Here is a 16,663-nt window from a genome sequence, read left to right on the forward strand (position 1 = left end):
TAAAAGCATCTCGTAATATTTTAAAAATACTTGTACTTAATCTAATTTTGATAAAAATTATAATATTATGTACTTTCAATCACATACATATTACATTCCGTGAATACTGTTTTTCGTAAATATATCTAAAGACAATGCTGCTCTGGTATTACATCTTAGGCCATGTTTCATATATGTGTGGGTGTGCGTGCGTATGCGTGTGTGTGTGTGTAGTATGTGTGTATATACATATATACTATCCAAATTAAAAATCTATAGCTCAATCGTAATGTATAATGTATATTATAGATTTGTTGTGAATATTGACAGTGTATATTTGAACACGACCTTAATACAGTGTAGCAATCTATGTGTTATGATAATGATTATTATTACATAAAAAAATACAACTCATAATAATATAGATAAACACAAAAAACATCATTTTATATATGTACTTAATTCTTTATTATTATATATTAATATAACTATACAAATAAAATGACGTACTCCTATTTCAAAGTGATAACTAAATAAATTAATAGATTATTTTTCAATTGATAGAGTACATTCATTTTTCAAAATTCTACATGAAAGTGTCATTCTCCTGTTGTTGAGAAAAGAAACTAGTCATTTTCTAATTTAATTAAATATAATGTTTTAAATAAATTAACTAAAGAACATGGTTGATATGTTGCATACAATTGCATTGCAAATATATATAATAATATAATATACAATACACAGCTGTTCATGTAACGTCAACCACAGCATGTAACCTACATCACTTTTTAAGGTGTAACTGGCTGTAAAAGAAAAACAAACAATCTAATATTTAAGAAATGTCATGTATCAAAAAATAAATCTAGAAAGAAATATTTGTCTATTTGTTTTGTGTAATTAAAGTAAAAATAAAAGACATGTGAAAAATTCAACAATATCTTATAATTTAATATAAAATTTATATATTAAATATATATATTCTATATATTCAATATAAATCTATTCGTAATACACAAAGCATGCACACCCGTGTTATTAGGAATGTCAGATACAGATTGGTGTTAATGCTTTTACGATGAGATAACACAATATAATATATTTTGGATTAAACGTACAAACGTTACGGATACTTTCGTTGGCACTGCTGTCGGAAGACCAGCAACTTCTTTTAAGCTTAAACGATCCGGACTAACAGGTCGCGTATCTCGTGCTGCATCTTCCAATTCCTTTTGCATCTTTGCTTGTCTCTTCCTGTAGTATAATGTGAGAAATATATACATTAAGTATATATGATATTCAATAAGCATTCAAAAAAGTTGCAAAGCAACTTAAGCGTATGTAACAACGGTGATATAGTTTGCGATCTCTTTTACACCATTGTTTAATGTAAAAAGATTATATTATGTTATTCGTTATTTGAACGAATATGTCTCATCTCATACAATACATTTTTGTTTTTTTAATATGTGTCTTTCATTCTTCTTGTACATCTAAAAAGTAATTTAAAATAATAGTATTGTTACAGAATGTTCATTTCGCTAAAAAAAATCTCAATATTTTTATGAAAACATTACAGAAAAAAATGTATATTTAAATATAGATTAAAAGATCAAAAATTTTATTATCTTTTCAAGTTTGTTTTCTATGATTATGAGTATTATGAAGTAATTTTTATTATATCTTTTTCATCTTTCATTTGATGCACGAATAATTACAGATAAGAGTTTATATTGTTAACATGTACAATATTTCATTTTTTTTTATACGACAAATATATGAATACATACTATATACATGCTACATAGTTAATGTCACCAACAAATAAAGTACATAAATCATAAAATACAAAGTGCAATATAGTCTGTAGCTTCAAGTTACCATCCCAAAGCTATAATTTAGCATAAGCGAAATGTTCACTGCAATTCATCAAACTTACCCAAATTTTGATAAGGTATGCATCAAAAAGGTTGTTGGGCTGGTAAAACTGAAACGAAAATGTCAAGCAGTGTGAAGTGCTTGTGTAAAGCCCTAGAGTGACTGAATATTGTGTATACTCTGTGGAAAGCTCAAATAGTGAAATGAGTATCATATTGGCTCATCAAAATATTATTAATATGAAACCTATTATTAATATAAATATATAAATTTAATTGTATACAATAATAATCTAAAAAAATTTTGTGTTAAATTTTCCTATAATATAAATTAATTTTTTTAATTAAATAAAGATTTATTATAAAATATAGAATGCATATCACAATAATAAATATATAATTCATATGTATAAAATTTTAAATTTGTAACATGCATTTTTTAGCTGTTTTAATTAATAACAATCTGAATTATATAAGAACAAACTTGAAAAGATTTATACATAGTAAAGCTTAGATCTTAAACTGAAATAAGTTAAACAATTTTAAAATTAAACAAGATTGTATGTACTCTGACAGAAGTAATGTAATAACATCCATTTAGTAAAAAAGTAGAGATTCTATAGGAAAATAGTGTCGAAAGAAAGATAAAGATTTCAGACAGAAGATTATGTTGCAGGTAAACTAAACACCCTTTTATGCAAAACTGTACTACATAAACATATATACAAATACATAAAAATTTAATTAACTAAAGTGCAGAAAAATAGAATAGCCCTTAATAAAAGCTGGATAATTAAGCAGAAATACATTTACTATACTACAAGTACAAGATTATAAACTAGCGCAAAATAATTAGCATGCAGAATAGTTTTCATATTACATACAAAGATAGCCAAGAAATAAAAACACATTCAATCAAAATAATAGCAAAAATAAATACTGCACTGTTTTTAATTTTACAAAAACAATTCTAATTGCAAAAATACTAGCGTAATATGTTAGATTTTAATGCAAATCAGAATTCATTAATTTATACTTTTCGCAAATTATATTATTAATAATATATACAAAAAGGCAATATAAACGATTTTTGTTCAGTTTCTAAATTCACAATATAATATACTTAATATACTTAATATATACACTTACCTTAAAAAGTTATCATTTTCTTCATTCATTTTTTCCGCATCTCTGGCTTTATATTTTATTAAACGCTCAATCAGCTGTCGATTTTCTTCCTATAAATTGAGAAAGTTCAAATAAATATTATATAGTAAATAGGTGATATAAGTAAATATCAATATCTACAAGAAGTAATCTACTCTCCATTACCAATGTACAAAAAAAAATGAGTATATAAATTTCTAACAGGAACAAAATGTTACATAACGTACCTGTGTTTTTCTAAGCTTTTCTTCTAAAGATGCAAAAGCAAGTTGCAAGGCTTGGTGTTCATCCTTGAGCATCTGATTAATGCCTTCTAAATCTTTCTCTCTAGCAAGGCATTTAGTTATTTCTAAACGTAAGTTAGTATTAGCTTCCAAACTTTCTGCAAGACTGAAAAAAACAAATGAATCAATTAGCAAATCTTATAAATTAATGAAAATTTAATTTATAAATTAATACAAATAATTATGGATAAAGATTATGATCATAAATTACCTAGTTTCCTTTCCATGAAGTTCTTTTGTCATTTCCTGCAATTTGTTATTGAGATCTACTATTTGTTGCGTATGTTCTCCTTTCCTTTTATGCAACATTGCCAATTCCTCCGCTTGTTTTAAGAGTCTAGCTTCGAGATCGGGATTTCCACCCATGCCAATACCACCATTGGCTGCTTCGCGACGAAGAGTCTCATTTGCAATTGTCAATTGCATATTCGAATTTCGCAATGTATTTGCATTTTCAAATAATCTATTGTCTGCAAAATATAACAGAAATATAGTCAAATCAATTTATACACTAAAACTAAAGTAAATGACTACAAGCTTAGCAGAACCAACGCAGCTAACAGAATCAATAAACTATTAAGCTAGTCTATGGATACTTTTTACAGAAGATTAAACAGAATAAGCAAATCAGTAAGACATAATCAATAGTGATAATAAAACAATGAATTGTAAATAAAATCAAATAAGACATGGTAAATAACAGCTACTAGAGGGATAGTCCTCTGTGTTCACAGACAAATAATGGATTGATACTTGCATCCAATCGACTTAACTTAATAATAAATCTACAAAAAACTTACGTAGGCTAATGAGATCTGCAAAACAATTGGTTTGCGATCTGTTTCTCTCGCGTAATTGCGAAATCAAATCTTTCCGCCAGTTGATGTCTTCTCGGGCAACACCGAGCGACACGGCTGCTTCGTTTGAGATCATTTCTCTCAGCAGATCCACGTGCACCGTTGAAATAAAAGATCACCAATGATTTAACTTTAATCAGGATCGTTTTAATGAGGAGGTCACGAATAATGTTCTTCGACAGTCCGTCACTCCACGACAGTCCCCTCCGCATGTGGGACGAGTAATTCCATCCGGTAAAGTTACGTTCGATCATCGGCCAGCGTGTAACATCCGAATGTCTCGTGACGATCGCGCGACATCGTCGCCTCAAAGCAAAATACTTTTAATTATGAAAACAGCTATTCTAACCTAAAAGTACCAAACACTATGCTGCTACTTTGAAATTGTTTGCTATCGCTATGCGCATCGATACTGCATTACTGTAGATTGCAATCGACATGCTGCCATATTGCGATATATCGATATGCGCGTAAAATCGATACTCTTTACTTGAAGATTATCGATAACAGTTTTAGAGCCTTGTGTCGAAATCGCCTGTATAATACCGCCAATACATTTATTTTCGATTAGGAACTTACGTAACTACATCCACTATCTGATTCTGTCGATAAAATTGTATCGACATATGTAATTGTTGTTTATGTCTGTACTAAATCCACAGGAGTGTCTATACCTCCTATATGGATGTTGCACGTTTCTATTCATTCTCCTATAAATGTAATAAAGATACAGTCGTTTTTTTCACCATTTAAGAGTTTTATTAAAAGTTTAATTTGCGCGCTGTACGCGCTATTTTATTAATGAGAGAAATTTGTTATCCCTTTTGTGGATCTTTTCTCATTCATCTGAATTTCTCATCTTTGCATACTTTTGAGATGAGACTCAGTAAAGAATCGCTCGAATCGATAACAATATGTATATGGATCTTAGATTCTATTGGATGATAATCGATTCAGTTATTTTCAGTTTATTTTTAAATTAAAGTTTTGCTGATATGATGAAGGCTGCATTTCATTTCACGCATGATGCGCATGATGCATCATTTATCTTTGTTATTCACTAAATGTTGAACAAGGATAAATGATGCATTATATACATTATGCATGAAACGGAATGCACTCAAAGTTTATTTCATAAAATTTAATTAAAATTGCGTAATATTTGCCATCGGGTCTTTTCGAATCGGAACGCTATTAATATAAAGATTTGTTTTTAATGTAGATTTATTTCTAGTCGGTGGTATGTAATTAATATAATTTGATATATATTTTTAATAAACCCAAGTAAAGAATAAACGCGAAATTTGTTCATTTAATTTTAATGGAATTATTTGACAGTTGTTTATTTAATCGATTTTGTTAATATAATTGCCCCTTCGCGACGGCGTTCGCGTTTCGCACATACAAAAACGTAAAATCTTACGCTTATTGCCGGCGACAATTAATCGGCAACAAAAAGGAGTATTTCTCCTTATTGTCGATTTCTGGCATTTGAAATCAAAATATTGGCCAGGAGCAACGAAAGATGGGTTCAGTCTGGCCAGAAGAAAGAAGATAAAGAGGATCTATGCAAGGTAGATTGGTGTGTAACACACTAATCTAAGTGTGTATGTAAGAGATATATGTAAGCCTACAAGATTTCCTTAAATACGGATGGGTGTCGGAGAGACAGAAAGAGATGCTGTCTCGAATTCACAGGATAAAAGCGTACAAACTATCCATGAAGGAATAATCGGCACGCTTCTATCCTGTAGATGTAGTACAAACATGAATCACATTTACTTTTGATGATACGATTTTATTGACAGTGTCAGAAAGTGGATGTAGTCATGTAGTTTCCTGATCGAAAATGGATATATTGGCTGTAATGTAGCCTTATATCTACGATGCTAGATTGGTCGAAGATCTCGGATGAAGAAGTTGACCAATCGCATTGGTCACGTGACCAAATTGTTCAAATGTGATTTGTTTATTCTTTCTCTATCCAAGATCTTGAACCGATTTCTAGCATCGGGCTTTACTTGATACATTCAATATACACATTGCGAATTCAGATATTTTAGAGATTACAAAGAACGATTTTATTTTGAAAAAATAAAAAAAAAGTGTCTTACGTTCGTAAAAAAAGCTTTCTCTTTAAAAAGAAGATTTCAACTTGTATTTTTCTCGAATATACGAAAAGTTAGTCAAGAGGATAAATTTATACTATCTGAAGGCAACTGTAATTTCTATTATCTATAATGTTAACAAAATGTCAGTATAATAAACACGACTGAAAAAGAAATGTAAATCTCTTTTCTAAATTTTGTGTAATTTAGCGTGTACTGTGCAATTTACAAATATAGGCAATAATAAAGTTGACAATTGATGAAGAAGATCCTGTCCTCCATATTTCCTCAAAGTATAAAAAACTATTTATTTGTTGTATTAATAATAAAGAGTTGTGATGCAATTAAAATTTTGTTCGTATTAATAATGAAAAATTATATTATGCACTTATTACGATAAAAATGTATTTTGTGTTAGCAAAAAGTATTTACTAAAATGCGATCATATATAATAGGAATTTACTAATCAAATTAGATAGAAATAGAAATTAGATAGGCTAGATTTCGAAATTGTACAAAATACATAAATTAAAATAATTTTTAGGTGCATTAATATATAAATAAAAGAGAGAGATTTATTATACTAATATAATTAAAATAATATATGTATCACAAGAATTTTGATATAAGGAATCATTGTTAGAGAGAGAGAAACATGTTAGAACAAAATACATAACCAAATTGTTTTTATTTATAAGAAATATGTAAACGTTTATGTAAGTTGCAAAATGAAAAATCAAAACAAAAGTGGCAAAAGAGATTGTAATAATAAATTCATTTTAAATAAAGAACGGAACAGATAATTTTATATAAAATTATAAATATACATATTGCAAATATAATTTTTTTCTTTAAAAATGGAGAATTATACGCATAATGTTAAATTTTGTAATTATCATTATAATTATGTATATAACATCATGTATTTAACAAGAAATTCAAATCAACTACAAATATATAATTCATATAATATTAATATTATAATTTTATAAAATAAAATAATCGATTTTAGGAAAATGTTTAGGAATTGAATAAGCAAATTATGTATAGTAAAAGAAAGAAAAAATTTAGAATGATTAAAAAACGAGTTGCACTCGATGAATATGTCTTTTACTCAATACTTAATACTGATATTCCTATGGAATTAGGAGTGGCAGCAAGTATGGTAAGAATTAATGTAAATAATTATTAAAATATTTTAGTCTCTTAATACCAAATGCAAATATAATAATTTTAAGTGTTTGTTGGGCATTTATTTTTAATATATTATATATGTTTGTTTTTAAATAAATTGTTTAATAATAAGAAATTAATTGAACTTTAATATACATTTAATATTTTTGTAGATAACACGTGGAATACTTTGTCTTTATAACAAATTAGTAATCGATCGAATAAAGAATCCCTATATTGTTCAATGGCATTCCGGGTAATGCAAAGTTTCTGTTTTCTTGTTAATCTAAGTAAATGTTTAATATCAAATTTCTTCAATTTTTTAAATTTAAATCGTATAACATGTTTTCACATGTAAAGTATAAGCATGTAGATGCGAATATAATAACGTATTTTTTTTTATTATGTAGGGAACATATAATTGTTTTGCGGGGATACAACCATAAACATTTGAAATATCTCAAGAATGAAACAAAGTTTGTAGCCCTCGGTACGCATGCCACTTATCATCGATGGTATCACAATCGAATAATGCTAGTATTATCGGTATTTGGACGAAAGGAAGAAATCGAGAATGTCTTTGACAGACTCTCATATTTACGGTAGCGATATAAACAAACAGTATTTCCATAGTTTTTAAATACTTAAAAAAATAAACTATTTTTTTATTTATAATTTTTCCAATGCACACACACACACACACACACACACTAGTTGCGATGTATCGAAAACGATACTTACAGTTAAATTAGAATTAAACAAAATGTCAATATATTTTTACACACACACGAAAATACTTCCAACATTATTATCTCTCGTTTATAATCATATTCTTCCACATCGATAGCTGATACGTGATAGAGAAGAGAATATAATTATTAGCTAAAGCTACGTAAAAATTATATTATTATGCAGTTAAAATAGTTTATATTTAATGGAATTTATATAATCTTACTCGTTCTATTCAAAGAAGTTATATTTTCACGAATATAAAGAGAGAAATTCTTTAAATGAGAAAAGAAAACGATCGAGAATTATACATGTATATGTAAACATAAATTATTTTTACACATAAAAATATTTTTAAAATACTGTTACATCTCATTCATAACATCATACATCATATTCTTCTACATCGATAGTTGATAGAGAAGAGAATATAAAGTATCAACTGTAACTATGTAAAACTGAAGTATATAAAAAAATGATTTAAATTTAGAACGTAATCTTTAATTATTCTATATAAAGGAGTAATTATCACGAATATAAAGAGAGAAATATATTCCTCTGAAATTAAAAGAGAGAACAGCCGGTAGAGAGAGAGAGAGAGAGAGAGAGAGAGAGAGAGAGAGAGAGAGAGAGTATCGATCGTGCCCTCGAAAGGGATAATATCTGACTCGCGGAGGGTCTAGCGAGTATCACCGTCCTGGAAGCGCGTGACGCATACTCGGCGAGCGAGCAATGAAGGAAGTAAAGGACGTGTTAAAGCGCAAAAGGTTGCGAAGCAAAGCAAAAGAGAGGTAGGCGCCACGCCCGCCCCACCATGCTACAGTTCTGATCGTAGCGGGGGTGTCGGGGGGTGAAGGACTGGCAGCGGTCGGCGCAGTCGCCCGCCGCGTTTTATGCAACCAGTCTTGCTTCGGAGCGAGCGAGAATCCACTGCCCCGGCCTTTGACAGACGGGATAACGCGTGCAGTGTCATCGTTATTGTCCGCCGTCTCCTCCGTCCGTGCGTCATACGTACGTTAACGACTTCTCGTAACGTGCGTAACCCGTGCGGCTCTCTGGAGACAAAAGGGGATATCGTATAACACATATCACGTAACCGGACTTGAACGAATCCGGTACCCCACTGTGCTTTTAAGGCAGATCACGACGGTGCCTATCTACGAGCCTGGCGTATAATATCGTATCGCTACCGTCTGTTTTCCTGTGCTGATACTGCCGGCAAGGCAAGGCAAGGCAAAGCGAGGCGAGGCGCGGCGAGGCGGGGCGGGGCGGGGCGAGGAGGCGAGGTGAGGCGAGGCGAGACAAGACGAGGACGAGACGAGGACGAGACGAGAGCGAGAGCAAGAGCGAGAGCGAGCTAAACCTAAGCGAGCAGAGCTGAGCCAAGCTGAACGCGCGACACGAAAGGTGACAAGGCGGGTGTCGACGCGGGTGTGCTCGCCCGATATTGTCTCGTTTCCGCGCAGAGGCAGAGCTGTGCGCCACACGTACGAATCACGATCGGGGCACCCCTGCAGTGGTACAGTGTTGGCTCGTGTCCGCCGACAGAGTGTCAGTGCGACGGCGGTCGGTGGTGTGCTGACACGCGAGTGTATTATCCGCGGCTGTGTGTGCGTGCGTATGTGCGTGACGTGTGCGTAAAGGAGAGAGAGCGACGGGCCGGCGGTGAAGGTGGTGCAAGAGAGAGGGACGGGCACGACAGCGATGCGGCCGTGAATCCTCGATACGTGGCTGCGTTCACGCCGCGTGTACTCCACACGACACGGATACAACGACAACAACGACAACGACGACGAGGACGACGAAGACGTCGACGACGGCGGTGGCAACGGCGACGACGACGGCGACGGCGACGACCACGACGACGACGACGACGACGACGACGTCGATCACATAAACGACGACGACGTTGTTGGTTAGGAAACGACTTCGACCGGAGCGACAGAAAAAGGCGCGTACTTATAAAAGGCGCTCCGAATTGTCACGCATTCACGTAACCGCGACGTATCACCTGACGCGTGCAGGTTCCTAGCTCGGTCGACTCCTTCGACCTCCTCCTCTTCCTCGTCGTCACTATGGCGGACGACGAGGTTCTCTTCGACGATGTTTACGAGCTCTGCGAGATTATCGGCAAGTGAGTAACGAGAATCACATCAGGCAGGGTGAGAATGTGGGAGAGAGAGCGAGAGAGAGAGAGAAAGAGAGAGAGAGAGAGAGAAAGAAAGAGAGCGCAAGAATCTGCAAGTTAGGATGCAAGGAGGTGCTGCGCGAGAGAGAAAGCGCGATGCGATTGGATGAACGGCAGTGGGCGGAGGTTACTTTTGAACGTGTTAGTCGCGTGCATCTTGTACGTGCACGCGTTCTTCCCGCGACTGCGCGAATGTAACCTGCCAAACAGGGAAAATAATGCCCGTATACGCGCACAAAGATCGCATCGCATCGGTGTGACACGGAACGAGAGTGGGTAACGATGTGTAAGATTGGGGAAGGAGATGCGAGAGTAAGTGAGGAAGACGAGTCAGGCGTCGTGTGTGCAAGTACTGCAAGTTCCTTCCGTTTGCCTCCCGTTTCCACCTTCGTCGAATTCCATCCGGTAACCCGACCCATCACGCATGCTTACGGCCCGAATAAAATTTAGCATCATTTTCCTGCTCATTCCTGTGCCTGTGCCGCAAAATAAATAGGTACGCTCTATACTCGTAATTTGTTACCCGTCAATCGATACACCCGAGAATGATGTACCGATATCTCGTTAAGTACTAATGGATTTCGTAAACATCTGTTCCTCACCATGAAATTAAAGTTTTAAAACTCGTACCGACTTGCTTCTGAAAAAAGCATTCTTAAATTCTAGAGAGATAAGGATCAAATGTTTTCTAAATTCTTACACTTTCGAAAGATAAGAATAAAATGGTTTTTAAATTCTAAAAAGATAAGATTCAAATGTGTCTCTAAATAATGTAGATGATTTGTTTTAATAATCTTGACGGGTTCTCGTTATATCTCTTTCAAAATAGAACGGTTTACTCGACATATTGACAACAGCCCATTTGTCTGTCAAGTCTATAAATCGTCGATAAATCGTTATCTGGACCTTTACGTGTTCAAGGTTGATTTTTCCAATTAACTCCAAAATTAATATTACACCTGACTCCGAAAAAAACATGCAGAAGTGTTGAAAAAACATATTTTTTAATAAAAGCGAGCAAGAAAAATAAATGATCGAAAAAGCAAAAATTAAAAGATCTAATAAAAAGTATTTGGAGCTTAAATATTTTGAAAAATCTTGATTTTTATCAAGATTAATATATGATAATATAAATGTCTATCATTTCTGTTCAGGAATCTAAGTTGAAGTTTTAAAAGAAAAGAAAAAGTTTTAAAAAGATTGTATCCCCGAATTGATATAAAAAAAAAATAATAGGAAAATAGCTACAATTTTACAAAAGAATTTTTATTTATTTACGAAAATTTTTCTGAACGATTAATGAATCAAACATAAATACATTATTTACTATTTTTACCAACATATATTAAACATATGTCAAATAAAAATTAAATTTTTTACAAAATAAACAAAATAAATGGCGAAAAAGAGTCAGCGCATAATATATATAATTAAAGATAATAGTCATAGATACATAAAATAAAATAAAAAGTACAACGGCGTATATTAAAATATAAAACAAACAAGTTTCGGCTGCTGGATTGAGCCCTCCTCAGATGTAAAAAGAATATAATATAAAAGATATAAAAGAATACAATAAAAAAAATAATAATAAATCTATAACATTCAGTGACGCAACATTTATAACGCGCGGAAATCAGCGTGATGAATCTCGACGTAGCTTAATGTTGTATATGCGATGGGGCAATCAAACCGATGTTAAGAAACATAGTCAAGTGCTGACTGAAAAACGGAAAAGGAAGGGAACTCATAAGAAAACAAGTAAACTAAAAAACTTAAAAACTTAAAAACTAAACACGCCGCAGATAAGAAGCCAAGTGCTCACTCACCAACGCATCCGAACAGGAAATGAGAATCGCCGCAATGTATGACAAGTGTGAAAACCCATGACAATGATAGGGATGTAATCGTCGAAGTCAGACATGTCAACATCGCACGTGACACCGACCGCTCATTAAATTTTTTAAACAAAAAAATACAGTAACTTCAAAGATACAAAAATGAATTCTTGACGTATTTCTTATTAATGGAAAATTTACACGAAGAAGATTTAATTGAAGCTTCTAATGCATAGTTCTCATATTATGCTGTGTTAGGAACAATCGATTTCGCCGAAATGATTTATTTAATCTGCTGAAAGACTATAGGTTGAAAAGCAGAGATTGCTGTAACAGAAACGCAATTTCGTTTGTATCGGAAGCCAATACTTGATTTATCATTCAATTGGCTAACCTTCATGTCAAAATACTATACGCTACCAGCTGCGACTAAAATATCTGTCGCAAAGGCGTAGGTTATTCGACGATCATCGACTTATAACTCAGATTTATTCTCTGCTCGTCTAAACTATTTATAACTTACAATTATAATGTTGCTATAAATGGTACGCAATTTATTATCTTCATTCGTTTAGTTTTTATATGTGGCATTTTCTACTCATTCGTATTTATTTTTATTTATATGTTACATTTCTTTCTTTTTTATTATTTCGTGATTCTTCAAAATCAGTATGAGATTTGTAGATATTAATCGGATACCTTATAAATATATTGAAGTAAGCATATAGATTAACTATAATACTTCTTGAAATTGCGTAACTTACTACTAATTAACTTTTTTAAATTATTTTATATTTAAATAATTTTATAAAAGTCAATTAGTATTAATAGACTTTTATAAATTATTCAATATTTGAGAGAGAGTGACGTGAAATATCATCCTCTTTCGAAAGAGGAACATTTATATATGCCGCGATTCAATATAATTAAAAAGAGAAAGATAGATAGAGAAATCGTTGGTTAATCGTACATTTTTGCAGAATTAAAAGATCTTTGCCATACTTTTTAGTGCTTTTATCAGCGTAACGTTAGATGCCGAATTTTTGTCTAATTATCTTGGTGTTATCAATATATTCTATTTTAAGTTCTGTCCTTGTATATGCTAATGATAGATTTTCTTATAAACTGAGAATTAACGTATTATTCGGCACGCACTGTTAATAATATTTTTGCTGAAAGCTATTTATGAAGATATAATCAATCATACGATATGTTGTCACACACATCGATGTTATAATTCATTTAAACTCGAAATCCCGTTAAATTAGCATCACATATTCTATCTCCATTATACCCATTGAAGATGCCAAACTCGTTAATTAAACCATGTTTACAAATTGATCGATCGGTAGAAAATGTACAATAAATAGCTAATTTTTTAATATCGATCAGGAAAATATTTATTTTCCGAAAAATGAATAAATTAAGTTTAAAATTATTAAAGCTCATAAATATTAATCAAATACGATAATGATTTGTTTTTGTTGTCAAACAAGTTGGGAATTGATCAACTGCATATAACATTAATTTCTTGCTATTTTCAACTGTGTAATTAAGTAGAAACGCTTTGTCGCGTAACAATTGGTGCAGAAACATTTCAATAGGGACAGTTTGAAGAGATCATCCTGCCATATGCCTACATACATATGCCTACATGTGGATCTCGTCAATTAAATTCAGCATGAGGTTATCGAGAAGTGGCGCATTCTTCGTTCGTTACAGTTAATTGAATTCGCACAGCCGACGCTCTTTTCTGCGTCAATTGAACTTAAATGCCGTAAGCTAGTTGGGACAAATGGTTCTTTAAAAGTCGTTCCTTTCAATCGACTGCTATATAAATTTTGTTCCCTATTTAAAATATTACGAAGTAATACGCCCGGAACGATAATGACATCTTTTATTATTATACATTTTATTATTATATATTTTATTTCGTAGCCATCGAATTTAATTCCTCTAAAGTTCTCAACTTTGCAACTCTTATAATTAAATTTCCACTCAGCTAAATAAATATTTAGTATGTTTCAACTTTTTCGTGAAACGTGACGGGCCCATAAAATACTGTTGTGTACACAACATTTAATTAACCTTTATATTACAGTTGCTGCAAGCTTTGCAATTGAATTTCTAAATTATATGTATTATGCAAATAATGTATATTATTCCTCGTATAAGAGAAAAAATACTTAAAAGTTAAATAAAAATGTACAAATAGCTAAAAAGACGGAGAATAAAATTATTATTAATATTGCACATTTGTTTCTCTATGGATATTACTGGATAATAAATAAGGATCAGTTGTATCGAAAGCTGTTGTGGAAATAGAAATGGAGTTATTGAACAGAAGCCCTCGACACTTTTACCTTGGTGCTCCATCGCTTCGCTGGAGGGCGAAAGCACCGAGAAATCCCCAGAATGCTTCGACGGTTTTAAATCTCGATGTGGACATGTACAAGGCGAGATATACGAGGCGACGCGCTCTGCTTTTACGATTCACGCCCTACTTTTTATTTGTTCGCAAACTCCCGAAAGGCCCTACGTGTGTTTGCGTTCTTTAAAAGGTAGAATAAACTCTTACCGTGATATTTGTCCTTGAACTTAATTATGCAAATCTAATTTTTAAAATAATTCAAAAAAGGAAATGGCATTTATATCACATATTAAAAAAAAATACATTAACGAATATTGAAATATGCTTTTATAGAGATTTAAAATAAATGAGAATTTATTTTTTTTTTGTTTTAATTTATTTGCTGCACATTTGGTATTTTACTTTTATGTGTTTGATTTTTACTTTGATATTTAAAAGTGTTTGCCTTTATTTAGTATTGAAATATCGTATTTTATTTTAATGTATAACAGAAGTTGTTCTAATAAACAAATGTGTCATTCGATTCATCTTGAAATACATTTTTTTTATTTTATAGAGTACGTTCTATATATATATTTTTTTTGTTATAATAATATTGGATATTTAAGTTAGAGTTTAAAACATTTTTATTATCACAAGTTTGCTTTGAGATATAATAATAAAAGGTAACGATTTTTTTATACATTATTTATTCATCGTAAAGATATATTATGAGATAGTAATTTTCTGTGATTATTAATAAAACAACTTTAATAATATACATATAAAATAGATATAAATGCAGAATATAAATATATAAAATATGCATATGTGGAATAATTTTCTACAAATATTTTGGACAAATATTTTTGATAAACATTATATTTAATATTTTCCAATAACATAATATTCTAATGAAATTTTGCTTTGAGGAAAAAATCTACAAGGAAAAAACTTCTCTTATTCAAATGTGCTCACCGAGGTGTTCACTATTCTCTTTGCGAGTAATATCTTTCTTGCGAGGAACAAGTCTGTAAAATTGTGTCACAGATAATCGCTTCAAATTTTTAACCTTTTGAAATAAATTCTATTTTATGTCTTGGAGCTAAGCTAGCTTGTCTTGAATTTACACAAAGTGATATGTCAACATACAAGGTTCTTGTTTTAAAGCGTGATAATAATGCCTTTAGAGAAATTTATTTCAATAAAAATTCCCGCGTAACTGACTTTGGTCTATATATTCCATCGTAATAATTCATTTGTATAATTTTCAAAACATTATTTTGATATATTTTAATATCTAATCAACTGATATGGATCTATGGATTGTGGTCTAATATAGTTTATTTCGCACCGATTTCGTCGGATTTTCTATTAAAAATTAAATTAATTTATTGGATGTCGATATCTTTTCATTTATATAACATTGAGTATGTATATCAATATTATTTAATATTTTTTTGATAAATATTACTGTTTATCAATCATAAAAAAAATTGTTGCGAATAAACAAAATTGGATAAATATACAATTAATATTATCTAAATAGAAATACATTTTCGAAAACATATTATTCAAAAAGTTGCTAACATCTGCATTAACTGTTACAAATGGATGTTGCCTTCCTGTTATCGACACTCCTCATTCGTATCAAAGATAAAGTATCTACTTAGTATGTTTAGTGAAGTATCGTTACACTTTGACTCATGGAGATGTGTGATTAAACTTTTATATTAAACATTATTCTATAGCGTATAAATAATACAAACATTACAATATGTTTGTTTCTATCATGTGATATAAGCTTTTCGTCTTTTTATTTATATCATTTTAACGGATCTATTTTTAATTAATTCTAAATATACATTAAATGTTTTGATCATATGTAACTATTTATTGTTGATATATATTTATTAAAAAATTGTGTTGTGCTAATCAAGTTTTGACAAACAACACAATTTTTAAATGAAAAAGTAAGAAAGTTTTTGTTTATCACGTATCAACAACATAAATGATTATTATCAAACATTTCTCTCAGTATATATATATATATATATATATATATATATATATATATATATGTATATGTATATATATACATATACATGTATAT

At 31.3% G+C, this 16,663-nt stretch overlaps 3 protein-coding genes across 3 annotated transcripts in view; 2 read left to right on the top strand and 1 right to left on the bottom strand.

The window, feature by feature from the left end:
* The window catches only part of LOC108753574 (autophagy-related protein 16-1), a 424,436-nt gene extending 419,879 nt beyond the window's left edge, over positions 1-4,557 (bottom strand). Inside the window, exons 1-6 of the mRNA XM_018495271.1 lie at positions 4,108-4,557; positions 3,519-3,777; positions 3,251-3,413; positions 3,006-3,094; positions 1,919-1,966; positions 1,098-1,233 (exon numbers count right to left, since the gene is read on the bottom strand). Coding sequence (XP_018350773.1) covers positions 1,098-1,233; positions 1,919-1,966; positions 3,006-3,094; positions 3,251-3,413; positions 3,519-3,777; positions 4,108-4,240 — 828 coding nt within the window. The 5' untranslated portion in view covers positions 4,241-4,557. The remainder of the gene's footprint in view (positions 1-1,097; positions 1,234-1,918; positions 1,967-3,005; positions 3,095-3,250; positions 3,414-3,518; positions 3,778-4,107) is intronic.
* A 1,858-nt stretch (positions 4,558-6,415) lies between these two features.
* On the top strand, positions 6,416-8,328 carry LOC108753500. Its single transcript, XM_018495092.1, has 4 exons — positions 6,416-6,421; positions 7,297-7,437; positions 7,619-7,701; positions 7,856-8,328. The coding sequence occupies exons 1-4, from the start codon at positions 6,416-6,418 to the stop codon at positions 8,049-8,051; spliced, it is 426 nt and encodes a 141-aa protein (XP_018350594.1). The 3' UTR covers positions 8,052-8,328.
* A 1,698-nt stretch (positions 8,329-10,026) lies between these two features.
* Positions 10,027-16,663, top strand: part of LOC108753551 (peripheral plasma membrane protein CASK-like) — a 22,373-nt gene continuing 15,736 nt past the window's right edge. The window contains exon 1 of the mRNA XM_018495215.1: positions 10,027-10,308. Within this exon, the coding sequence (XP_018350717.1) occupies positions 10,250-10,308 (59 nt within the window). The 5' untranslated portion in view covers positions 10,027-10,249. The remainder of the gene's footprint in view (positions 10,309-16,663) is intronic.

Source organism: Trachymyrmex septentrionalis, unplaced genomic scaffold, assembly GCF_001594115.1.
Source record: "Trachymyrmex septentrionalis isolate Tsep2-gDNA-1 unplaced genomic scaffold, Tsep1.0 scaffold7, whole genome shotgun sequence".
Taxonomy (NCBI): domain Eukaryota; kingdom Metazoa; phylum Arthropoda; class Insecta; order Hymenoptera; family Formicidae; genus Trachymyrmex; species Trachymyrmex septentrionalis.